A 25699-nucleotide genomic window follows, 5' to 3' on the forward strand; every position below is an offset into this window, starting at 1 on the left:
CAGGAACTAACTGTCTACAGTAACTAACTGGCTACAGTAATGGTAACACAGCACTCCACCAACACACCTCATAGGTCCCAGTCTCTCTGACAGTAATTAGCTTATTGAAAGTGTTATCCCTGGTAATTCCTGGTCTAATTCCCAAATGGTGCCCTACGGCCTAAAGTAGTGCACTATGTAGGGAACAGGGTTCCATAGGGATCTGGTCTAAAGTAGTGCACTATCTAGGGAATAGTGTTCCATAGGGCTCCATAGTGCTCTGGTCTAAAGTAGTGCACCATATAGGGAATAGGGTACTGTTTGGGACACATTATGGTGATTCCTCTCTGGTGTGGGTGGGTATCACTGTAATGGTATGTCAATACAGAGACATGGAAATGAATGTGTGAAAACAGCAGAAATAGCTTCTGTAAGCAGTTAAGCTTCTCTGTTCCTTCAGGTCATTTAAAATTGCATGGATTTGGGCCTTTTAAAGTATTTATAGACAGATTAAAACATATTCGATGTTAAAAGTTCAAATCTAATTTCATGTTTAAAGTTCTGTAATTTTGTCTTGAAAATTTCACAGAAATAATAACACAACTGTTTTGACCCAGATTTTTTTTCAGGATGTTGTCCATTACTGCCCAGGTGAGGGAGGTACCTGCACAGGTATTGTATTTTGTGTTGTATTTTGTGTCATATAGCTCAGAGTATATGGAGCATGTCCTATAGCATGTGTTCATTTGGTTTGGGGCAACATATAAAAAGTTCTCACCGGGGTCAAAGGGTAAATGGTGATATCAAAATGACAGCCACAAAGAAATGTACTAATGTATACCTTTTTAGGTCATCATGGACAAGATGCTGAAATATTTTTGACTACTATATTTCGTTCCCAAGCCCCCATCCCCGCAGGAGGCCTTTTGACATTTGGTAGGCCGTCATTGTAAATAAGAATTAGTTCTTGAACTGACTTGCCTAGTTAATAAAAGGTTAAATTAATTCATTAATACAATTCGATATGGTCTTTCCAGCAGTGTTTTACCGCCCCCAAGCGGACAAATGCGGAATAACACCGTATTATCTTCACGAATCAGAGAAAGAGAAATTCTCTGCGAATCAGAGTTGAGAAAACATGTCACATGACCAACAGTAGTGAAGTCAAAGACAGATCTTTGAAGCCATTTCGGCCATTGTGGAAAGTGGAAAGGACCTCGCCAAGAAAGGACAAAATAAAGCATTGAAAGACAAGGATAAGGGACAAGACAACAACTGTCAAATCTGCCAGCAACTCGCGATTGTAGAGATGGTCCAATCGTGCTCAGCTTACGGATGCAAAAACAGATATCATAAAGACAGAAACATTTCATTTCACAAGTAAGTTCAACTCCCGACATCACCACGGTCACTCTACAGATAATGATCATACCTGCTCTAGCTGTCTAGCCTCGTCTTGCTTACTATCTAGTCAGTTGACTAGCTGTTATCACAGCTTTTGCACAGTTGTTGAGAATCGCAAGATTCCCCATGACCTGGCCCAGTCGCCAACCAGGCTTGACGTAAAAAGGGGAAACGTGACAACGACGTGATTTTGGAGGTATGTCAACTCGAGGCTACCCATGACCTAACTATCTAGCTTCTGTTGACTTCGTTGTAGTTGGGTTAAACGCGTAGGAATAGCTACCCATCACGGCTATGTTGGTGTTGCTTATAAGTAGTAGATTGTAATGTTATTGTTGCCTCTCACTGGTATCTTGTTACGTTTGCTGCGTTCCACCGCGCGTCAGACTGGAGCTACGCTGCGTTCCACCGCGCGTCAGACTGGAGCTGCGTTCCACCGCGCGTCAGACTGGCGCTGCGCTGCGTTCCACCGCGCGTCAGACTGGAGCTGCGCTGCGTTCCACCGTGCGTCAGACTGGCATCCCTATCACGAAGCAGACGTTGACTACTTAGGCTATTTACAGTCGGCAGTTTCAGCCCTGACCCATGTAGCCAGTTGGAGGAGCGATGGTTGGCTAACAGTAGTTGGTGCTAAGCTTGGCTCCTGCAACAGTGACTAGCTACTGGACTACCAACACAGTAACAACAGTATTCGTGAACCTTCGAGTTTGTTTTGTGTTTGATACTGTAATGTAACAATACTTTGTCGGTGTATTGCAGGTTCCCGCTAGCACGGCCAGACGTGTGTGGGAAATGGGTTACAGCAATGAGGAGAAACAATTTCAAACCAACCAGATACAGTAATATCTGCTCTCAGCATTTCACGAAAGACTGCTTCAAACCAGAGTGCAACAACCGAGTCCTGAAGGAGAATGCTGTACCTTCTCTATTCTGTTTCAGCAAACTACAAGTCAAGGTAAAACGCACACACAAGGATGCATCATTTTCCTGTGGAACCTATAGCCTGGTCTCAGATCTGGTTTGTACGGTCTTGCCAATGCCTTTGGTCGTTGTCACACCTATCACGTCTGGTGTTACAATTGGCATGACAACAACCTAATAAGTTGATAAGACCGAACACGTCTGGCACCAGGCTAGGGTATGTATACCAAACTATCAAACTTTCTTTTAGATTTCTACTTAATTATTATTTTTCATAGGCAGAGTCCTTGGCGGACCCGTTACCTCCAGAGATGGACTTCTCTCTGACCCTCCCCTCCCTCCCCCTCTCTGACACAGAGGAGACCCAGCAGGAGATACAGACCGAGACCCATCACACTGTAGACCCCTTACCCCTGGTAGAGAACCTTCCCCACAGCATGTCCATCTCCTGCGACCACAACTACACCGTAGAGGACACGGTTCAGCAGAAGAAGAGGATTGAGCAGCTGGAGGAACAGCTGGACAAGCTGAGGAAGAAGTTAAAGACCGTACAGCAGAAGTGTCGGAGGCAGGAGAGACAGTTGAAGAGGTTTAAGGCTATCGGAGAGTTCCAGAGGATGAACAGGGACCCGGCGCTAGGGGAGGGATATGTAATTCTACCCCAACAGCTCTATGATGCGCTCAAAGGGATTGAGCCCGTAGAGGGTCCGTGAAGCCTCAAACACACCTAGCCTGGGTGCCAAGTCTGTGGAGTTGGCAAGACCACAAACCGGTCTGGGACCAGGCTGTAATAGGCCAGGCTTACGGACCCTGGTTCTCTGGGTCTGCCTTCAGTGTATTGGGGGGGGAGGGGTTGTCCCAGGTTTCAGTCCCCACTTTATTAAAGGGTCAGTGTGAGGACTCTCACATCACCTCTCCCAATAGAGGTGTAGCGGATGGCTAAGCGGTCTCTACTACCTTTCTGAGACCTATAGAACTACTGCCGTCCTGTATCCAGACATGTCTCGTCTAGGGGTCAGTGGTATTGATGGTCATTTCCTGTGTTGTGTCCGTGTGGAGCGTTGTAATGCAAGCCTGTCGGGTGTGTTTTCCACTTTTGTCACAGACAACCAACGACGCAATGTCTTTTGTAGCATTTCTATTTCATTTTCTTCAGGCTGTAAACTTAAAGTTAAAGGGAAAAATCCCTCAAAGTACAATAACTCTACTTGAAGTGTTGATTTTAGTGTGGTGGAGGGAGGAACACTTGTGTGTACTGTGTCATTGTTTAGTAATGTTAGTCAATTTATGCCTACTCTTGGAAAAAAAATGGGAGGTTTGTAATTGGCCGGGACATTCTCTTCTACTGTAATATGAAATCATGTGACCCAACTGGTCAGCTGTCACTTTGAACTATTGTTGCTGCTAGGCAACAACCTTTTGCATTAGAGCAAAAATGTTTCAATAAAAAAATACATTTAAAATGGTTTCATGAATATTGCTAGCAACAAGGGATCCTGGGAAAAGTTGAGGGTGAAATGTAATATTCATGTACGATTTCTGTTCTTAATAGCACAGCATGGGCCTGGGAGGCTCGCATGGATGTAGGTTATCCATCAATGAAACCGCTTTTAAACTCAATTCTTCTTCTATTCCCACAAAATGTTGTTTTTGACCATAAATGCACTGTAATTGTAAAACTTAACGGCAAATGGAACACTGACCTGTGGCAGCGTGTGTCGAGTCGCAGGAGATTCACTTTTAAAACGGCACAATGTTATTTCCCAGAGCTGAGACTTGATTCGTTGGGTCTTGAATTGCAGAAGTCATAGTTAAAACTGCTTGGGATGCTATTTTTAATGCACCGTTAAGAAGTTGTGATTTATTATGAGGGGGGTCCCTGATGAATTCAACGTTTAGCAATCCCTGATATAGGGTCCCATGTAGGATGCACCCAATGGCGTTCCAAGGTGAAGTTTCTCCTAGGTACAGATCTAGGATCAGCTTCCCCCTCATCCAATCCTAACCTTAACTATTAGTGGTGAAAATCCAAAACTGACCCAAGATCTGTCTAGGAGTAACTCCTCCCACTCCGGTAAAGACTACCTTTGTGGAGAATCTTATCTCTTGTATTTCTGTTGAAAAGACCAAGTCAAAAGGGCTGTTATTGGGGTTATGACCATATTTAAAGCCATAAAAGGGAAACTGGACCTTGAATTAAACACAGGCGCCTTATTGTGCGAGACCCAGTTTGGTGTCAATCAGAAAAAGAATTCTCATAACATTTTAATCTTATTTCTTTGGTTTTCTAAATGATCTGTGTTTATACTTCCCTATTCAAGTCTCTTATGACCATATATTTGTTTTTATCGTATTTTATTTTAAATAGCTTTTGAGGCTTGATTATTAACAGGAGGCCACATGGTCAAAGTCCCAACGACTTAAGTTATTGATTTGATTTCTCTCTGTATTGGCACGTACTTTTAAGTCTCAACTGACCATCTCAGCTTCAACCTCCACCCCCCCAAAAAAATACTGTATTGCCTGTTTGCAATAGATGCGGTAGAGGTCAATCGAACTCGACCTAGACAATGGAGTTACATTGGAAATGCGTGGGGGAAAGATCCTGAGTCGTCTCCTTGCCTCCCCCCCCAGCTTCTGCATGTTATGCTACGAAATCAGCCAAATATATCCGAAATCGGATTTAAGTAACCACGTTGTGGGCCAGTTACAGGAGATAGAATCGTTTGCCTAATCGGATTTAAATAACCACATTGTGGGCCAGTTACAGGAGATAAATCCGATTAGGCAAACGATTCTAAGTAACACACATTGTGGGCCAGTTACAGGAGATAGAATCGTTTGCCTAATCAGATTTAATCTCCACTTTGTTACAGCAGATGTGTTGAATGTCTGCGTCCCGTTGACTCCTTTCCTGCATATCGTGGATTGGCTTTCTTCTTGGTACAACTTTTGATAAAGGTGATCCCCAGTTATTGCCCCAGTATCTGTGTGTTAGGGACAGTTGTAAATCATGCAGCGCTTCGTGTCACAATGCAGATTTTAGAGAAACAACAAATATCGGTACATATAAGTGTGTTACATCAGCTGAAAGCTTAAATTCTTGTTAATATCACTGCACTGTCCAATTTACAGTAGCTATTACTGAAAAAAAAAATGCTGTGCTATTAGGTTGAGGAGAGCTCCTAACAACAAAATGCTTTTTTCAGAGCGATAAGATTGATACATTAACCTTTGAAATTGAAATGTGAACTTACATTCTGAAATCTTGCTCTAATTTATCATCCAAAGGGTCCCAGAGATAACATGAAGTGTCGTTTTGTTAGATAAAATCCTTTTTCATATCCTAAAAAGGTTCATATAGCAAGATCGATTTTGTATTTCCACTCGTTCAATTTGCAAAGAAAGAAATCTGTAAAACTATGTTTCAACCAGTCAAAATACATTCATATTTATTCCTCAGAGATCCTAGAAGGTGACCAGACTTCACTATATCATTAGGGGTGTAGTATGTCCTATAGGACACCATATCAGAGATCCTAGAACGTAACCAGACTTCACTATATCATTAGGGGTGTAGTATGTCCTATAGGACACCATATCAGAGATCCTAGAACGTAACCAGACTTCACTATATCATTAGGGCTGTAGTATATCCTATAGGACACCATATCAGAGATCCTAGAACGTAACCAGACTTCACTATATCATTAGGGCTGTAGTATATCCTATAGGACACCATATTTGGTCAGAGAGCGATACCTTCATGGCACGCCGATGACGTGGGCGGTCTTCACTTGAACAACTAACTTTGTCAAATAAGCACCAATCGGGGTCAAACAAGGCTAGCTAGATAGCCAATGAGCCGGGCTTTACGGGAGTGTCCGGAAACCCTGTATCTGTCAGGGTAGCTACTGACCTTCTGCGACAGCATGCCTTTTCCTTTTGGACAAAAATTCTATGAATATTCAGAGTTATGAAGTTATGAAAACTGGTTGTTTTGCAAATGTTGAACTTATAATATGGCTACTAATACTGGAAAAGCTGGTTCGCTCATACTTCAAGTTATCCAGGTATATCTCTCTAGTCACCCCCAAAACCAATTCTTTCTTTGGCCGCCTCTCCTTCCAGTTCTCTGCTGCCAATGACTGGAACGAACTACAAAAATCTCTGAAACTGGAAACACTTATCTCCCTCACTAGCTTTAAGCACCAACTGTCAGAGCAGCTCACAGATTACTGCACCTGTACATAGCCCACTTATAATTTAGCCCAAACAACTACCTCTTTCCCAACTGTATTTAATTTTTATTTATTTATTTATTTTGCTCCTTTGCACCCCATTATTTTTATTTCTACTTTGCACATTCTTCCATTGCAAAACTACCATTCCAGTGTTTTACTTGCTATATTGTATTTACTTTTCCATCATGGCCTTTTTTGCCTTTACCTCCCTTCTCACCTCATTTGCTCACATCGTATATAGACTTGTTTATACTGTATTATTGACTGTATGTTTGTTTTACTCCATGTGTAACTCTGTTTCGTTGTATCTGTCGAACTGCTTTGCTTTATCTTGGCCAGGTCGCAATTGTAAATGAGAACCTGTTCTCAACTTGCCTACCTGGTTAAATAAAGGTGAAATAAATAAAATAAAATAAAATCCGTCTGTCAAGTAAACTTTGCACATACACTGCCATCTTGTGGACACCATCGGAATTACAACCAGAGTGATGGCTGGAACTGGGATCTTTCTCTTGCATTTCAAAGATGGTGGTAGAAAAATAACTGTTTTTTATTTTATTTGTATTTTCTTCTACCAGATCTATTGTGTTATATTATCCTACAATCAATTCACATTTCCACAAACTTCAAAGTGTATCCTTTCAAATGGTACCAAGAATATGCATATCCTTGCTTCAGGGCCTGAGCTACAGGCAGTTAGATTTGGGTATGATATTTTAGGCGAAAAAAAAAGGTGCTAATCCTTAATAAGTTTTAAAGGCTGATTTACAGTCTGTTTATTGACATGTCACTAGACATTTGTCATAGTGACGTCATGAACATTATGTTGTCGTCTGACATCAAACTTGTGTTTTCCTTATGAAGAAGTATAAACGCAAAACGACAGCCTCTGCATGACGTCAGCAGCCCGGTGGTCCAAATGGCCGACTTTCTCTATTTTAACACCCATAAACCCATCCATTTAAAAAGTACTTCAGTAAATGTCAACCTGGCAAACCAGGCAACATTTCTAAACGATAGCTAGATTTCCACCCAATTGGTGACAGATTTTCATGCGAATATTCAAAAATGTGCAGAAAGAAAATATGCAAATGTTCACACCAGTGGTGTTTCCACCAAACTGACTTGTTGCACACAAAAAACTGTGCGTGATGACGTAGTGCACACAAAATATACTTTTTCACTTAAATGTTCATTTACCGAATAAAAATCTATGGTTCAATGTGTTTCCATCGCATTTTCAACTCTGCCGATTGTTTTGTCAAAATAAACTGTTGCGTTAAATAGTAAATGTGCCTATTGTGGTCTTGGTGTGGGCGCTCTAGCCAACCGCTCACAGACACAGTGCGGGTAGGCTAGTCTACATGAGATTATGGATTTAAAAAAACGAGAATATGTTCACCAGAATAAAACAGACCATTGATTTTTATTGGAAAGGTGCAATCAAGATCACCGTGCACTTTCACCACCCCTGTGAAGGTCTTTATAATAGATTTAATCTGTAGCCTAATAAATAAAATGATAATATAAACTACATGGTTACCGAGTTGTAGCGGGAAGACCACATTTCATCACCGTGACTCCAAATTTACTTCGATATGATGGTTATTCCAGCGGCATTTCTCGTATCATTCATTTTACCGACACATTAAAGATCCCACCATGTCGAACGAACAAATGACCTGTCGGTATTTATAAAATTGTACCGAAACGTTCCTGTTTCTATCACAGCTGTCTTGATTTGTTGTTTTTATTTGATTTTTATGACTTCACTCACATTAAAACTGGATGGAAAATGGTTCGTGTTTTGGTTCGTTGCTAGATAGCTGACGAGTCAGTTGAAATGACCAGAGTATAGCTGACAACGTCTTAACTTTAGCTACTTTTTATTCATTATTACAGGGAAATAACATCATTATTTACAAGGTAATGGAGAGTTTACAGAAAAATGTTTTAAACCAAAGTGTATGAGAATTGTTGAACTCTTGCATCTTGTCTCAGGTTGATCTGGTTGCTGTGGCAGTCCGATAGGAACGCATGTATGCCAGATCCGATAATATGGTCGCATTGCGGAGCCTCCGGAGGCACGCCGAGGACAATTTGAGCTCCACATTGTATCGCCATGCGCCTCTCAAATGTTGTAACAATGCCGAGGGCTCCGTATATTGATTGGTTTACAGTAGGTGAGGGCGGGAGGTCCTGTATAAACACTAACTCACTTCCTTCACAACAGCTCTGAGCTTCTCGGGGAAAGACAGGAAGTATGAATGCCCTGACAGGAAGTATGAATGCCCTGACAGGAAGTATGAATGCCCTGACTTCTGCAGAGGCCATATCATCGTAAATGCTGCACGGCCAAAGCAGACGGCAGATGGACCATGAAGCGCCTTTAAACCCCTACACATGACATTTGACGTTTCAATAGTCGCAGAGATTTAAACCAAAGATTTTTTTATTTTTATTACTAACCCAAATTAGACCACCGTCTGTTATTTCAAATGGGAGCAAATAATGGATAGAACCAGCCAGGAGGTGGGCATAGCAACCACGAGTTAGCGAGAGCCTATTGGTGCATTCTAGCATGTAATTTGCATATTTCCGTCAGGGAACGCCTACTCTGTGAAGTGCGTGTGAAATAACTCCATTTGCCCTTGAACCTCTAAACAACGCACTTTTCTTTTTTTTTTTTACTTTGGCGAATGATAAGTCTACAAAACGTAGTCCACTCTGTTCGTAACAGATTTTAGTTTTGGGAAACTGAATACTGTATTGAGATCAATGTTTCAAAGATGAGAAAATGTTGTCCAGAATCCATCATGCTCCATCTTCTCCCAATGCCTTACCTTTGATGATGTTAATTGGCATTATGCTTATCCTTGTAATTCCCATCATAACTATTTTATTAACATTATTATTCTTTTGGCCAAAATATTATATTCAAAAATGTAAATGGGGTGGAAAAGAATGTCGTTTTTTTTTATTGAACTGTTACAATTGTATAAATCCCTCAAACTTGTGAAATTTGGAAAAATTATTTTAAGTCATGTCTCTGAATGTCTGTTAATGTCTTATTGCCTTGTCACATATTAATGATGTCCTGAATTATTTTTTATTTATTTTTTTATGAGGGGGGTCACCTGGTGTTCTATTATTACATGTGTTTCATTGTATTCACAGGAATGTCCCTGTATTGATGTGTAATATTGTTATTATTGTTGCAATAAAATAAAATAAAAAACCCAAATACAAAAACAAAAAAATTATCTTCTCCAATACAACAGGTGTGCAGAGGGTCCCTGGTTCGAGTCCAGGTATACAGAAGCTATACTGTTACACACACTACCTCAATCAGCCCGACTAACCAGTGTCTGTATATAACCTCGCTACTGTTATTTTTTAATGTTTTTATCTCTTTACTTACCTATTGTTCACCTAACACATTTTTGCACTGTTGGTTAGAGCCTGTAAGTAAGCATTTCACTGTAAGGTCTGTTGTTCACCTAACACTACTCGCTACTTGAACCAGGGACCCTCTGCACACCTGTTGTATTCGGCGCACGTTGGTGGTCTATTGATATCCTCTAGTGGTGTGTGAGCTGTGCTTTGGCAAAGTGGGTGGGGTTATATCCTGCCTGGTTGGCCCTGTCCGGGGTATCGTCGGATGGGGCCACAGTGTGTGTGTCCCCCCTCTTTCAGTCTCCAGTATCTATGCTGCAATAGTCTATGTGCCGGGGGCTAGGGTCAGTCTGTTATATCTGGTGTAATTCTCCTGTCTTATCAGATGTCCTTTGTGAACTTAAGTATGCTCCCTCTAATTCTCAGATCGCTCTCTCTCTCTCTCTCTCTTGCTTTGTCTCTCCCTCTACTGCACCTGTTGTCTCGACCTCTGAATGCTCGGCTATGAAAAGCTAACTGACATTTACTCCTGAGGTGCTGATCTGTTGCACCCTCTACAACCACTGTGATTATTATTTGACCCTGCTGGTTATCTATGAAGGTTTGAACAACTTGAAGACCCTTGTAAAAAAAATAGTTATTATTCAGAGTGCAGTATAACTGCAGTACACTGCAGTATAACTACAGTTAGAGTGCAGTATAACTGCAGTACAACTACAGTTAGAGTGCAGTATAACTGCAGTACACTGCAGTATAACTACAGTTAGAGTGCAGTATAACTGCAGTACACTGCAGTATAACTACAGTTAGAGTGCAGTATAACTGCAGTACACTGCAGTATAACTACAGTTAGAGTGCAGTATAACTGCAGTACACTGCAGTATAACTACAGTTAGAGTGCAGTATAACTGCAGTACACTGCAGTATAACTACAGTTAGAGTGCAGTATAACTGCAGTACACTGCAGTATAACTACAGTTGGAGTGCAGTATAACTGCAGTACACTGCAGTATATTTACAGTTTAGTATAATTTGCAGTATAACTGCAGTATAATTTAGAGTGAAGTATAACTGCAGTATAAACAGTTAGAAGTGCAGTATAACTGCAGTATGTACAAATACTGTGTCAAAAATAACCGTTTTGTTTTACTGCAGTAATTTGGAAGTATAACTGCAGTAATTTGGAAGTATAACTGCAGTAATTTGGAAGTATAACTGCAGTAATTTGGAAGTGTAACTGCAGTAATTTGGAAGTGTTACTGCAGTAATTTGGAAGTGTAACTGCAGTAATTTGGAAGTGTAACTGCAGTAATTTGGAAGTGTAACTGCAGTAATTTGGAAGTGTAACTGCAGTAATTTGGAAATGTTACTGCAGTAATTTGGAAGTGTAACTGCAGTAATTTGGAAGTGTAACTGCAGTAATTTGGAAGTGTAACTGCAGTAATTTGGAAGTGTAACTGCAGTAATTTGGAAGTGTTACTGCAGTAATTTGGAAGTGTTACTGCAGTAATTTGGAAGTGTGCAGTAACTGCAGTAATTTGGAAGTGTAACTGCAGTAATTTGGAAGTTTAACTGCAGTAATTTGGAAGTGTTACTGCAGTAATTTGGAAGTGTTACTGCAGTAATTTGGAAGTGTTACTGCAGTAATTTGGAAGTGTTACTGCAGTAATTTGGAAGTGTTACTGCAGTAATTTGGAAGTGTTACTGCAGTAATTTGGAAGTGTAACTGCAGTAATTTGGAAGTATAACTGCAGTAATTTGGAAGTATAACTGCAGTAATTTGGAAGTATAACTGCAGTAATTTGGAAGTATAACTGCAGTAATTTGGAAGTGTAACTGCAGTAATTTGGAAGTGTAACTGCAGTAATTTGGAAGTGTTACTGCAGTAATTTGGAAGTATAACTGCAGTAATTTGGAAGTATAACTGCAGTAATTTGGAAGTATAACTGCAGTAATTTGGAAGTATAACTGCAGTAATTTGGAAGTGTTACTGCAGTAATTTGGAAGTGTTACTGCAGTAATTTGGAAGTGTTACTGCAGTAATTTGGAAGTGTTACTGCAGTAATTTGGAAGTGTTACTGCAGTAATTTGGAAGTGTAACTGCAGTAATTTGGAAGTGTAACTGCAGTAATTTGGAAGTGTAACTGCAGTAATTTGGAAGTGTAACTGCAGTAATTTGGAAGTGTAACTGCAGTAATTTGGAAGTGTTACTGCAGTAATTTGGAAGTGTTAACTGCAGTAATTTGGAAGTGTTACTGCAGCAGTGTTACTGCAGTAATTTGGAAGTGTTACTGCAGTAATTTGGAAGTGTTACTGCAGTAATTTGGAAGTGTAACTGCAGTAATTTGGAAGTGTAACTGCAGTAATTTGGAAGTGTACTGCAGTAATTTGGAAGTATAACTGCAGTAATTTGGAAGTGTAACTGCAGTAATTTGGAAGTGTTACTGCAGTAATTTGGAAGTGTTACTGCAGTAATTTGGAAGTGTTACTGCAGTAATTTGGAAGTGTAACTGCAGTAATTTGGAAGTGTAACTGCAGTAATTTGGAAGTGTTACTGCAGTAATTTGGAAGTGTTACTGCAGTAATTTGGAAGTGTTACTGCAGTAATTTGGAAGTGTAACTGCAGTAATTTGGAAGTGTAACTGCAGTAATTTGGAAGTGTTACTGCAGTAATTTGGAAGTGTTACTGCAGTAATTTGGAAGTGTTACTGCAGTAATTTGGAAGTGTTACTGCAGTAATTTGGAAGTGTAACTGCAGTAATTTGGAAGTGTAACTGCAGTAATTTGGAAGTGTTACTGCAGTAATTTGGAAGTGTAACTGCAGTAATTTGGAAGTGTAACTGCAGTAATTTGGAAGTGTAACTGCAGTAATTTGGAAGTGTTACTGCAGTAATTTGGAAGTGTTACTGCAGTAATTTGGAAGTATAACTGCAGTAATTTGGAAGTGTAACTGCAGTAATTTGGAAGTGTTATTGCAGTAATTTGGAAGTATAACTGCAGTAATTTGGAAGTATAACTGCAGTAATTTGGAAGTATAACTGCAGTAATTTGGAAGTTTAACTGCAGTAATTTGGAAGTGTTACTGCAGTAATTTGGAAGTGTTACTGCAGTAATTTGGAAGTGTTACTGCAGTAATTTGGAAGTGTTACTGCAGTAATTTGGAAGTGTTACTGCAGTAATTTGGAAGTGTAACTGCAGTAATTTGGAAGTGTAACTGCAGTAATTTGGAAGTGTAACTGCAGTAATTTGGAAGTATAACTGCAGTAATTTGGAAGTGTAACTGCAGTAATTTGGAAGTGTAACTGCAGTAATTTGGAGGTGTTACTGCAGTAATTTGGAAGTGTAACTGCAGTAATTTGGAAGTGTTACTGCAGTAATTTGGAAGTGTTACTGCAGTAATTTGGAAGTGTTACTGCAGTAATTTGGAAGTGTAACTGCAGTAATTTGGAAGTGTAACTGCAGTAATTTGGAAGTGTAACTGCAGTAATTTGGAAGTGTTACTGCAGTAATTTGGAAGTATAACTGCAGTAATTTGGAAGTATAACTGCAGTAATTTGGAAGTATAACTGCAGTAATTTGGAAGTATAACTGCAGTAATTTGGAAGTTTAACTGCAGTAATTTGGAAGTGTTACTGCAGTAATTTGGAAGTGTTACTGCAGTAATTTGGAAGTGTTACTGCAGTAATTTGGAAGTGTTACTGCAGTAATTTGGAAGTGTTACTGCAGTAATTTGGAAGTGTTACTGCAGTAATTTGGAAGTGTTACTGCAGTAATTTGGAAGTGTAACTGCAGTAATTTGGAAGTGTTACTGCAGTAATTTGGAAGTGTTACTGCAGTAATTTGGAAGTGTAACTGCAGTAATTTGGAAGTGTTAACTGCAGTAATTTGGAAGTGTAACTGCAGTAATTTGGAAGTTAACTGCAGTAATTTGGAAGTGTAACTGCAGTAATTTGGAAGTGTAACTGCAGTAATTTGGAAGTGTAACTGCAGTAATTTGGAAGTGTAACTGCAGTAATTTGGAAGTGTAACTGCAGTAATTTGGAAGTGTTACTGCAGTAATTTGGAAGTGTAACTGCAGTAATTTGGAAGTGTAACTGCAGTAATTTGGAAGTGTAACTGCAGTAATTTGGAAGTGTAACTGCAGTAATTTGGAAGTGTTACTGCAGTAATTTGGAAGTGTTACTGCAGTAATTTGGAAGTGCAGTAATTTGAAGTGTAACTGCAGTAATTTGGAAGTGTAACTGCAGTAATTTGGAAGTGTAACTGCAGTAATTTGGAAGTGTAACTGCAGTAATTTGGAAGTATAACTGCAGTAATTTGGAAGTGTAACTGCAGTAATTTGGAAGTGTAACTGCAGTAATTTGGAAGTGTTACTGCAGTAATTTGGAAGTGTTACTGCAGTAATTTGGAAGTGTTACTGCAGTAATTTGGAAGTGTAACTGCAGTAATTTGGAAGTGTTAACTGCAGTAATTTGGAAGTGTAACTGCAGTAATTTGGAAGTGTAACTGCAGTAATTTGGAAGTATAACTGCAGTAATTTGGAAGTATAACTGCAGTAATTTGGAAGTGTAACTGCAGTAATTTGGAAGTGTAACTGCAGTAATTTGGAGGTGTTACTGCAGTAATTTGGAAGTATAACTGCAGTAATTTGGAAGTGTTAACTGCAGTAATTTGGAAGTGTAACTGCAGTAATTTGTGAAGTAATTTTACTGCAGTAATTTGGAAGTGTTACTGCAGTAATTTGGAAGTGTTAACTGCAGTAATTTGGAAGTGTAACTGCAGTAATTTGGAAGTGTTACTGCAGTAATTTGGAAGTATAACTGCAGTAATTTGGAAGTATAACTGCAGTAATTTGGAAGTATAACTGCAGTAATTTGGAAGTATAACTGCAGTAATTTGGAAGTTTAACTGCAGTAATCTGGAAGTGTTACTGCAGTAATTTGGAAGTGTTACTGCAGTAATTTGGAAGTGTTACTGCAGTAATTTGGAAGTGTAACTGCAGTAATTTGGAAGTGTAACTGCAGTAATTTGGAAGTGTTACTGCAGTAATTTGGAAGTGTAACTGCAGTAATTTGGAAGTGTTACTGCAGTCATTTGGAAGTGTAACTGCAGTCATTTGGAAGTGTAACTGCAGTCATTTGGAAGTGTAACTGCAGTAATTTGGAAGTGTTACTGCAGTAATTTGGAAGTGTTACTGCAGTAATTTGGAAGTGTTACTGCAGTAATTTGGAAGTGTAACTGCAGTAATTTGGAAGTATAACTGCAGTAATTTGGAAGTATAACTGCAGTAATTTGGAAGTTTAACTGCAGCAATTTGGAAGTATAACTGCAGTAATTTGGAAGTGTAACTGCAGTAATTTGGAAGTGTAACTGCAGTAATTTGGAGGTGTTACTGCAGTAATTTGGAAGTGTAACTGCAGTAATTTGGAAGTGTTACTGCAGTAATTTGGAAGTGTAACTGCAGTAATTTGGAAGTGTTACTGCAGTAATTTGGAAGTGTTACTGCAGTAATTTGGAAGTGTTACTGCATTAATTTGGAAGTGTAACTGCAGTAATTTGGAAGTGTTACTGCAGTAATTTGGAAGTATAACTGCAGTAATTTGGAAGTATAACTGCAGTAATTTGGAAGTATAACTGCAGTAATTTGGAAGTATAACTGCAGTAATTTGGAAGTTTAACTGCAGTAATTTGGAAGCGTTACTGCAGTAATTTGGAAGTGTTACTGCAGTAATTTGGAAGTGTTACTGCAGTAATTTGGAAGTGTTACTGCAGTAATTTGGAAGTGTAACTGCAGTAATTTGGAAGTGTTACTGCAGTCATTTGGAAGTGTAACTGCAGTCATTTGGAAGTGTTACTGCAGTCATTTGGAAGTGTAACTGCAGTCATTTGGAAGTGTAACTGCAGTCATTTGGAAGTGTAACTGCAGTAATTTGATGTATAACTGCAGTATTTTGAAGTATAACTGCAGTAATTTGAAGTATAACAGCAATTTGAGTGCAGGAATTACTGCAATTACTGCATCCAAAATACCACAGTCAGTTTCAAAATGGCCTTTTTTTGTAAGGGAACTATCAGGCTTTAATCAAATTTATTTATATAGCTCTTCGTACATCAGCTGATATCTCAAAGTACTGTACAGAAACCCAGCTTAAAACCCCAAACAGCAAGCAATGCAGGTGTAGAAGCACGGTGGCTAGGAAAAACTCCCTAGAAAGACCAAAACCTAGGAAGAAACCTAGATAGGAACCAGGCTATGTGGGGTTGCCAGTCCTCTTCTGGCTGCGCCGGGTGGAGTTTATAACAGAACATGGCCAAGATGTTCAAATGTTCATAAATGACCAGCATGGTCCAATAATAATAAGGCAGAACAGTTGAAACTGGAGCAGCAGCACAGCCAGGTGTACTGGGGACAGCAAGGAGTCGTCATGTCAGGTAGTCCTGAGGCGTGATCCTAGGGCTCAGGTCCTCCGAGAGAGAGAGAGAAAGAGAGAATTAGAGAGAGCACACTTAAATTCACACAGGACACCGAATAGGACAGGATAAGTACTCCAGATATAACAAATTGACCCTAGCCCCCCGACACATAAACTACTGCAGCATAAATACTGGAGGCTGAGACAGGAGGGGTCAGGAGACGCTGATGGCCATGTACTCCTAAAATCTCCACCAAGCACAGCCAGAAGAGGACTGACCACCCCTCAGAGCCTGGTTCCTCTCTAGGTTTATAATCTCCACCCCTCAGAGCCTGGTTCCTCTCTACCTGGTACAGCCAGAAGAGGACTGACAACCCCTCAGAGCCTGGTTCCTCTCTAGGTTTATAATCAGCCAGAAGAGGACTGACCCCCAGAGCCTGGTTCCTCTCTAGGTTTATAATCTCCACCCCTCAGAGCCTGGTTCCTCTCTACCTGGTTTATAAGGACTGGCCACCCCTCAGAGCCTGGTTCCTCTCTAGGTTTATAATCTCCACCCCTCAGAGCCTGGTTCCTCTCTACCTGGAACAGCCAGAAGAGGACTGGCCACCCCTCAGAGCCTGGTTCCTCTCTAGGTTTCTTCCTAGGTTCCTGTCTTTCTAGGGAATTTTTCCAACCCTGTTCCTGGAGCGCCACCCTCCTGTAGGGTTTTGCATCAACCCTGTAGTAGGATGTCCCTTGGGGGTATCCGTACCTATGTAGGACATGCGAGGGTTAGGTTAATAAACAGGCTGGAGCTAGAACCTCGTTGTCGCGCATCCTTATTTTAGATCATACTACAAACCCCAGTTGGAACTAACCTGATTCAGTTTATCAACCAGCTAATTATTAGAATCAGGTGTTCTAGATTAGGGTTGGAGTGAAAACCTACAGGACGGTCGGTAGCTCTCTGGGAACGGTGTTGGAGAGTCCTGGTCTACAGACATGTCGATAGACCAATTATAATGCTACGTTCAAAATAACTCGGAACTGGGAATTCTCAGAACGTTCAAGAAAACTAGGAAATCGGAAAATAACGAGCTCCGACAGGGTAAAAATTTGTTTTGAATGTTCAACTCTGTTCTATTTCTAGAGCTCTGGCTTTCCGACCTAAAGATCACTGAACGCATGATTCAACCTCGTTTTTTCCCCCCCGAGTTCCCAGTTTTCTTGAAAGCACCATAAACTGGCCTTTAGAGATCTCGACTATGATTATGACGTGTCTCCTCTAACGCCCCCGTCTCTCTTTCCCAACACAGTTATTAAGCCAAAACCACTCCACGCTTTGAGCGCTCTCCAAGTCCGGAAGTGAATATCATGTAGCGCGAAAGTTCAGTCACTGATTAATAACAGTTGCCCTTGAAATTTCAAGATTGAAAAATATAATAACATAATATCGTAGACAGAGCTAGCCATTACCGTACCTTTAACGCTCAAGGACAGATTCAATGGCTGTAGCATAGCGTATATGACTGAATGATTAGCTAATAAATATTTAAGAAATTATGAATAATAAGCACATGCTTTTACCTGATAATATACTTACTAATGATAATATAACAACTTTAAATACCGAGCTAGTAACATTATTAAGTAGCCTAGGTTCACTTAGCTGACCTTTAATGGAGGGAATTCAAAAGACACATTTGACACATTTTAACAACTCATTGAAACTCTGAAAATAAATACATGGGCAAATGATACCAAACATGATAATAACAGGCCTTCATTACGTCAGGCAGCTAATTGTTAAATTACACTTTCCATCCTTATCTTGGAAGGTCACTGTCTCTGCGCTGATCGCCTGTGAGTGAGACATCACTAGCTAGCCAATGGGAGTGTAGTAGAACGCTCCTCTGAATAAAGGGGCGTGGTTTTGGTTTAACTGCGTTGGGGGAAAGAAACGCCCAGGAAGCTCAGATTAAAACTCCCATTAGACAGCTCTGCAAACGTTACAATGTCAAAACAAGTTTGTTACTCACAAAATATGGAGTTTCGCTGAGCAACTATCTTCATTTACTCCCATTACAGCCGGCATGTACTTCCAAAAAATGTCTAAATAAAAATGTAGAAGCAACCAGGGGAAAAAAGAGCCTATTCTGCACCTCCAATCACTCATTACTGCTTCGCACAGGTCGGAGGTCGACAACGTTTCAATGCACTGGAGGTGCCCAATGTCAAGTAATCACAGAATATAACGCATGCTGATATTGTGCAGGTAATTATTTTTTTACATCACCAGATGACTTTGTAAAATAGTGTTTCTCTAGTTTCAGCACGAGATGGCACTGTTGTTAAAACACAAGTACAGTAGGACATGTAAATTAGTTTGTAACAAGACCCTTTTCAAACCGTGGTTGTTAAACTGTAATAAATTAACTTTATTTTATTTTATAACAGCCGATATTGCAATTCAATTTATAAATGTAAACGAGTAACCTGTTTGGCTTTCCTCACTTATTGTAAACGCAACCTGGGTTTGTATCCAGTGGCCCTCACGCGCTCCTCCTCATAGCGTTGCTATTGGTTCGTGTTATTCCACACGGGTTTTCCTCCCTGGCTGTGGGAAGCACGAGCGGGATACATTTGTGTGTTGGGAACTGTACTCGAACCACGGCCGGAGAGCATATGGTTGGATTTAGCAAATGTCCAGGTAAGGACGATACGCGCAAAAATATATAAAGCATGTTTTATGTTTTTAAATAGCACTTTAAAGGGTATTGAATGAATGCAGTTGTACTCTGGTCATCCAAGTATAACGTTACTTTGTTGCGTTGCTTGTTTCAACCAAAGTTTCGGCCCTTTGATGTTACAACGTTTCAACGTTCAATAGCTGTTCACGATTTGAGTAGGATGAATGTGTTACATTTCATTATGCATTCTCCTCGATTTATTCATACATTTGCGAGTTTGCTTTAATGTAATTTTCGCCTTTCAGTAGCCTAAATATTTTTCCCTTCTCATTTTCTGGAGTATCCAATCTCGAGAAAGAACAGTGCCTAAATCTGATAATAATATTACCCTATGGATTTGAACAACTGTACTTTTCTAGTAGCCTCTTATTCAAGCCTGTGTTGACTCTGTTCTGTTGAAATTAATACACCTTTTGTCTTTCTTCAAATGAATGTTCAACCTGAAATAAAGTAAAATGTTTCAGTGCGTACAGGTTTAATTGCGTCGATGTACAATAATGGTAGTAGGCTACTGGTCACAAAGGACCACTAATTCAGACTATTGAGCACATGGAGTATAATGACAATGGATGAAAACAATAAATGACTGCCTCCTGACTACGGATAGAAAGAGGGATTGAATGATTCACACAACCTGCCTTCCTACATGCACAGTATAAACCAGGCTACATGCTCAGTGCTCTCATTGACCAATTTATACAGTATACCAATTTAGTTTCAATTAAGAATTAGAATTGTGTCCCTCTGGTTTGTTCCCTCGTGCCTAAGAAGAAGTAGCTTGTGGGTTAGTTAGAGATGGAGTGGATATCCATGTATAGTCCCCCTTGGTAGAGTTTACTACTCTTATGGCTGGACATATCAGTGTACTGTTGTACCTCCCTCTCTACTGTGTACCCCTGACGTGTATAAAGCTGCTGACTAACTCATGTTGCTCTCGGGCCTGCTGTCATTGTTGCTTTACCGTTTCAAAGTCCTGTTATGTAATAACTCCTCTGTACCGTGACTCTCATTATAACACTTTCTCTTTCAATCTGAAACGAAAAAACCTGAAACTGTCCATGTGGAATTGTCACTGGAGCATACTCCTCCTCGATCAGCTGTTTTTCAGCGGGCTACTCCTGTCCCAACGTGCTCCTAACATGCTCCTAACATGCTCCTAACATGCTCCTAACGTGCTCCTAACGTGCTCCTAATGTGCTCCTAACGTGCTCACGTTTGTGCTCCTAACGTGCTCCTAATGTGCTCCTAACATGCTCCTAACGTGCTCCTAACGTGCTCCTAACGTGCTCCTAACGTGCTCCTAACGTGCTCCTAACGTGCTCACGTTTGTGCTCCTAACGTGCTCCTGACGGCTGCGTGCAGCTTATGAGTGAAAGGACTCGTCGTTCTCCTCCCTAACTGATGCCCTATGGGGCAGGAAGAACGGGCATCAGTGTCTGGCAGATCACTCACATTCGGCAGGCTATTCTCTCTTTCTCTGCCGTTTCCTGCCTTTCACTTGTTGCATTGGCACGTTTGTTCTTTCATTTTAGCCACATATTCTATGTTACAGGACTGGAAAATTCCCTTCTGTTGCATTTCCAGATCAGACATGGAAAACACCTAGACTCTCCTCCCCTGAAAAAACACCACTATCTGAAAGTACCTGCAGTTCAGAGAGTAACTTACTGATAATGTGCAAAGGTGTATAAATGCCAAAGTGAGACAAAACCTGGTCACTACAGTGACTAGACCTACCTTGTATTCCACTTCAACAGTGATTTGTTTGAATAAGTTGTGTGTTGAAGGTCTCAGGGGAAAGGAATGTGTGAGAACGGATTGGTTTCAGAAGTACCAAGCACAGAGGGGCGTAGCCTAGCGGTTAGAGTGTTGGGCCAGTAACCCGAAAGGTTGCAAGATCAAACCCCCGAGCTGACAAGGTAAAAATCTGTCGTTCTGCCACTGAACAAGGCAGTTAACCCACTGTTCCTAGGCCGTCATCGAAAATAAGAATTTGTTCTTAACTGACTTGCCCAGTTAAATAAAGGTAAAAAAAAGAGACAGTTACGTGGTTATAGAGTTGGACTCAACATGGACTCTATAGTGTGGTGTGTATATATATGACTGATTCAAGCTTATATCAGACACTCTCACATCTTTGTTAGAGTTATTTAAAAGATATGCATAATGGGTGCTATAACCTTGCTATGAGTCATAATGGGTGCTATAACTCCTCTACAAGTCATAATGGGTGCTATAACATTGCTATGAGTCATCATGGGTGCTATAACTCCTCTACAAGTCATAATGGGTGCCATAACTCCTCTACAAGTCATAATGGGTGCTATAACTCCTCTACAAGTCATAATGGGTGCTATAACTCCTCTACAAGTCATACTGGGTGCTATAACATTGCTATGAGTCATAATGGGTGCTATAACATTGCCATGAGTCATAATGGGTGCTATAACACCTCTATGAGTCATAAGGGGTGCTATAATATTGCTATGAGTCATACTGGGTGCTATAACATGGCTATGAGTCATAATGGGTGCTATAACACCTCTATGAGTCATACTGGGTGCTATAACATTGCTATGAGTCATAATGGGTGCTATAACACCTCTATGAGTCATAATGGGTGCTATAACACCTCTATGAGTCATACTGGGTGCTATACAATTGCTATGAGTCATACTGGGTGCTATAACACCTCTATGAGTCATAATGGGTGCTATAACCATTGCTATGTGTCATAATGGGTGCTATAACACCTCTATGAGTCATACTGGGTGCTATAACATTGCTATGAGTCATAATGGGTGCTATACCATTGCTATAAGTCATACTGGGTGCTATAACATTGCTATGGTTCATACTGGGTGCTATAACATTGCTATGAGTCATACTGGGTGCTATACCATTGCTATGAGTCATACTGGGTGCTATACCATTGCTATAAGTCATAATGGGTGCTATAACACCTCTATGAGTCATACTGGGTGCTATACCACCTCTATGAGTCATACTGGGTGCTATACCATTGCTATAAGTCATACTGGGTGCTATACCATTGCTATAAGTCATACTGGGTGCTATACCATTGCTATAAGTCATAATGGGTGCTATAACACCTCTATGAGTCATACTGGGTGCTATACCATTGCTATGAGTCATACTGGGTGCTATAACACCTCTATGAGTCATACTGGGTGCTATACCATTGCTATGAGTCATACTGGGTGCTATAACACCTCTATGAGTCATAATGGGTGCTATAACACCTCTATGAGTCATACTGGGTGCTATAACACCTCTATGAGTCATACTGGGTGCTATAACACCTCTATGAGTCATACTGGGTGCTATACCATTGCTATGAGTCATACTGGGTGCTATAACATTGCTATGAGTCATAATGGGTGCTATAACACCTCTATGAGTCATACTGGGTGCTATACCATTGCTATGAGTCATACTGGGTGCTATAACACCTCTATGAGTCATACTGGGTGCTATACCATTGCTATAAGTCATACTGGGTGCTATACCATTGCTATAAGTCATACTGGGTGCTATACCACCTCTATGAGTCATACTGGGTGCTATACCATTGCTATAAGTCATACTGGGTGCTATACCATTGCTATAAGTCATAATGGGTGCTATAACACCTCTATGAGTCATAATGGGTGCTATAACACCTCTATGAGTCATACTGGGTGCTATACCATTGCTATAAGTCATACTGGGTGCTATACCACCTCTATGAGTCATACTGGGTGCTATACCATTGCTATAAGTCATACTGGGTGCTATACCATTGCTATAAGTCATAATGGGTGCTATAACACCTCTATGAGTCATAATGGGTGCTATACCACCTCTATGAGTCATACTGGGTGCTATACCATTGCTATAAGTCATACTGGGTGCTATACCATTGCTATAAGTCATAATGGGTGCTATAACACCTCTATGAGTCATACTGGGTGCTATACCATTGCTATGAGTCATACTGGGTGCTATAACACCTCTATGAGTCATACTGGGTGCTATACCATTGCTATGAGTCATACTGGGTGCTATAACACCTCTATGAGTCATAATGGGTGCTATACCATTGCTATGAGTCATACTGGGTGCTATAACACCTCTATGAGTCATAATGGGTGCTATAACACCTCTATGAGTCATACTGGGTGCTATACCATTGGTATGAGTCATTAATGACAAGGATACAGTAGAACAGTTAACCTACTTTGCAACACACTTTGACCTTGTATTCCCCTTTTCGAACTAGCTACATGCTCTAGAAGTCCTCCCCTGGGTACCGTGGCAGAGCTTGATGCATGGTACGTCAGTTGTTTTGAGGAAGCACGTGGCTCGATGAGTTTTGACTCACACTTTTAACGCTGCTCTCCGCTCTGCTCATATAAAAGACATGTATGACAGGGACAGAGTAGGTTTTAATGCTTTACTGTGACAGGAAGATTAAATGGTCCTACATCCAGCTTTTAGGAGCGACATCTGGATATGTAGACAAAAGCCCTAAGCACTGTAAAGCATTAAAGACACACTGTCATCTGACACAGCTGGACAATATTCTGGTCCATGGCATATACTGTAGTATAGGGGGAACTGTGGCTAACCTTGGGCACCACAGCAACCATCACTCAACCCATCTCAACAACAGCACAGAGAGGGACAACATATCATTCAACCTATAGTCATTTTTGTGCACCGACAAAAGTGTAGCTCTTCAGCTTACTTTCCTTTGGAAAAACGTTGTTGGATATATGTTGTTGACGTGCCTGATGTTGATGTGCCTGATGTTGAGTGAGGGTGGGGTAGATGTTGTTGATGTGCCTGATGTTGAGTGAGGGTGGGGTAGATGTTGTTGACGTGCCTGATGTTGAGTGAGGGTGGGGTAGATGTTGTTGACGTGCCTGATGTTGAGTGAGGGTGGGGTAGATGTTGTTGATGTGCCTGATGTTGAGTGGGGTGGGGTAGATGTTGTTGACGTGCCTGATGTTGAGTGAGGGTGGGGTAGATGTTGTTGACGTGCCTGATGTTGACGTGCCTGATGTTGAGTGAGGGTGGGGTAGATGTTGTTGACGTGCCTGATGTTGAGTGAGGGTGGGGTAGATGTTGTTGACGTGCCTGATGTTGAGTGAGGGTGGGGTAGATGTTGTTGACGTGCCTGATGTTGAGTGAGGGTGGGGTAGATGTTGTTGATGTGCCTGATGTTGAGTGAGGGTGGGGTAGATGTTGTTGACGTGCCTGATGTTGAGTGAGGGTGGGGTAGATGTTGTTGATGTGCCTGATGTTGAGTGAGGGTGGGGTAGATGTTGTTGACGTGCCTGATGTTGAGTGAGGGTGGGGTAGATGTTGTTGATGTGCCTGATGTTGAGTGAGGGTGGGGTAGATGTTGTTGACGTGCCTGATGTTGAGTGAGGGTGGGGTAGATGTTGTTGACGTGCCTGATGTTGAGTGAGGGTGGGGTAGATGTTGTTGATGTGCCTGATGTTGAGTGAGGGTGGGGTAGATGTTGTTGACGTGTCTGACTGATGTTGAGTGAGGGTGGGGTAGATGTTGTTGACGTGCCTGATGTTGAGTGAGGGTGGGGTAGATGTTGTTGATGTGCCTGATGTTGAGTGAGGGTGGGGTAGATGTTGTTGACGTGTCTGACTGATGAGTGAGGGTGGGGTAGATGTTGTTGACGTGTCTGACTGATGAGTGAGGGTGGGGTAGATGTTGTTGACGTGCCTGATGTTGAGTGAGGGTGGGGTAGATGTTGTTGACGTGTCTGACTGATGAGTGAGGGTGGGGTAGATGTTGTTGACGTGCCTGATGTTGAGTGAGGGTGGGGTAGATGTTGTTGACGTGCCTGATGTTGAGTGAGGGTGGGGTAGATGTTGTTGATGTGCCTGATGTTGAGTGAGGGTGGGATAGATGTTGTTGACGTGCCTGATGTTGAGTGAGGGTGGGATAGATGTTGTTGACGTGCCTGATGTTGAGTGAGGGTGGGGTAGATGTTGTTGACGTGCCTGATGTTGAGTGAGGGTGGGGTAGATGTTGTTGACGTGCCTGATGTTGAGTGAGGGTGGGGTAGATGTTGTTGACGTGCCTGATGTTGAGTGAGGGTGGGGTAGATGTTGTTGACGTGCCTGATGTTGACGTGCCTGATGTTGAGTGAGGGTGGGGTAGATGTTGACATCCCTGATCTTGAGTGAGGGTGGGATACATTGTGGTTAAGAGTGAATGAGGGTGTTGCTTATCTGAAAGTCAGTCATCCAACACTGGTCGGTGGATGTTGGAAGCACATTCCAGTGAGGAGGATGACATGGCTTTATGTTGCTCTCTATCCCATCTTGAGTACCTCAAACAGACCTGTCTCATTCAAACACAGAGCTGTCCCTCCCGACCAGCAGGCCACTGCTACACTTTGAGAAAAAAGAGGTGCTATCTAGAACCTAAAAGGGATCTTTGACTGTCCCCATAGGAGAGAACCCTTTGAAAAATCCTTGTTGGTTCCAGGTAGAACCCTTTTGGTTCCAAGTATAACTGTTTTGGGTACCATGTAGAACCCTTTCCACAGAGGGCTCTACATGGAACCCAAAATGGTTCTACC

At 41.1% G+C, this 25699-nt stretch overlaps 2 protein-coding genes across 2 annotated transcripts in view; both read left to right on the plus strand.

Moving 5' to 3' along the window:
* The first annotated feature begins 1119 nt into the window (after window positions 1-1119).
* LOC112219961 (THAP domain-containing protein 1) lies at window positions 1120-3767 on the plus strand. Its single transcript, XM_024381452.2, has 3 exons — window positions 1120-1359; window positions 2143-2338; window positions 2583-3767. The coding sequence occupies exons 1-3, from the start codon at window positions 1289-1291 to the stop codon at window positions 3015-3017; spliced, it is 702 nt and encodes a 233-aa protein (XP_024237220.1). The 5' UTR covers window positions 1120-1288; the 3' UTR covers window positions 3018-3767.
* Window positions 3768-18905: 15138 nt separating this feature from the next.
* LOC112238228 (MOB kinase activator 3B) overlaps window positions 18906-25699 on the plus strand; it is a gene marked incomplete in the record, with an annotated part of 83423 nt that continues 76629 nt past the window's right edge. Inside the window, 1 exon segment of the mRNA XM_042302766.1 lies at window positions 18906-19046.

This window comes from Oncorhynchus tshawytscha, linkage group LG20 (genome assembly GCF_018296145.1).
Source record: "Oncorhynchus tshawytscha isolate Ot180627B linkage group LG20, Otsh_v2.0, whole genome shotgun sequence".
Lineage (NCBI taxonomy): Eukaryota > Metazoa > Chordata > Actinopteri > Salmoniformes > Salmonidae > Oncorhynchus > Oncorhynchus tshawytscha.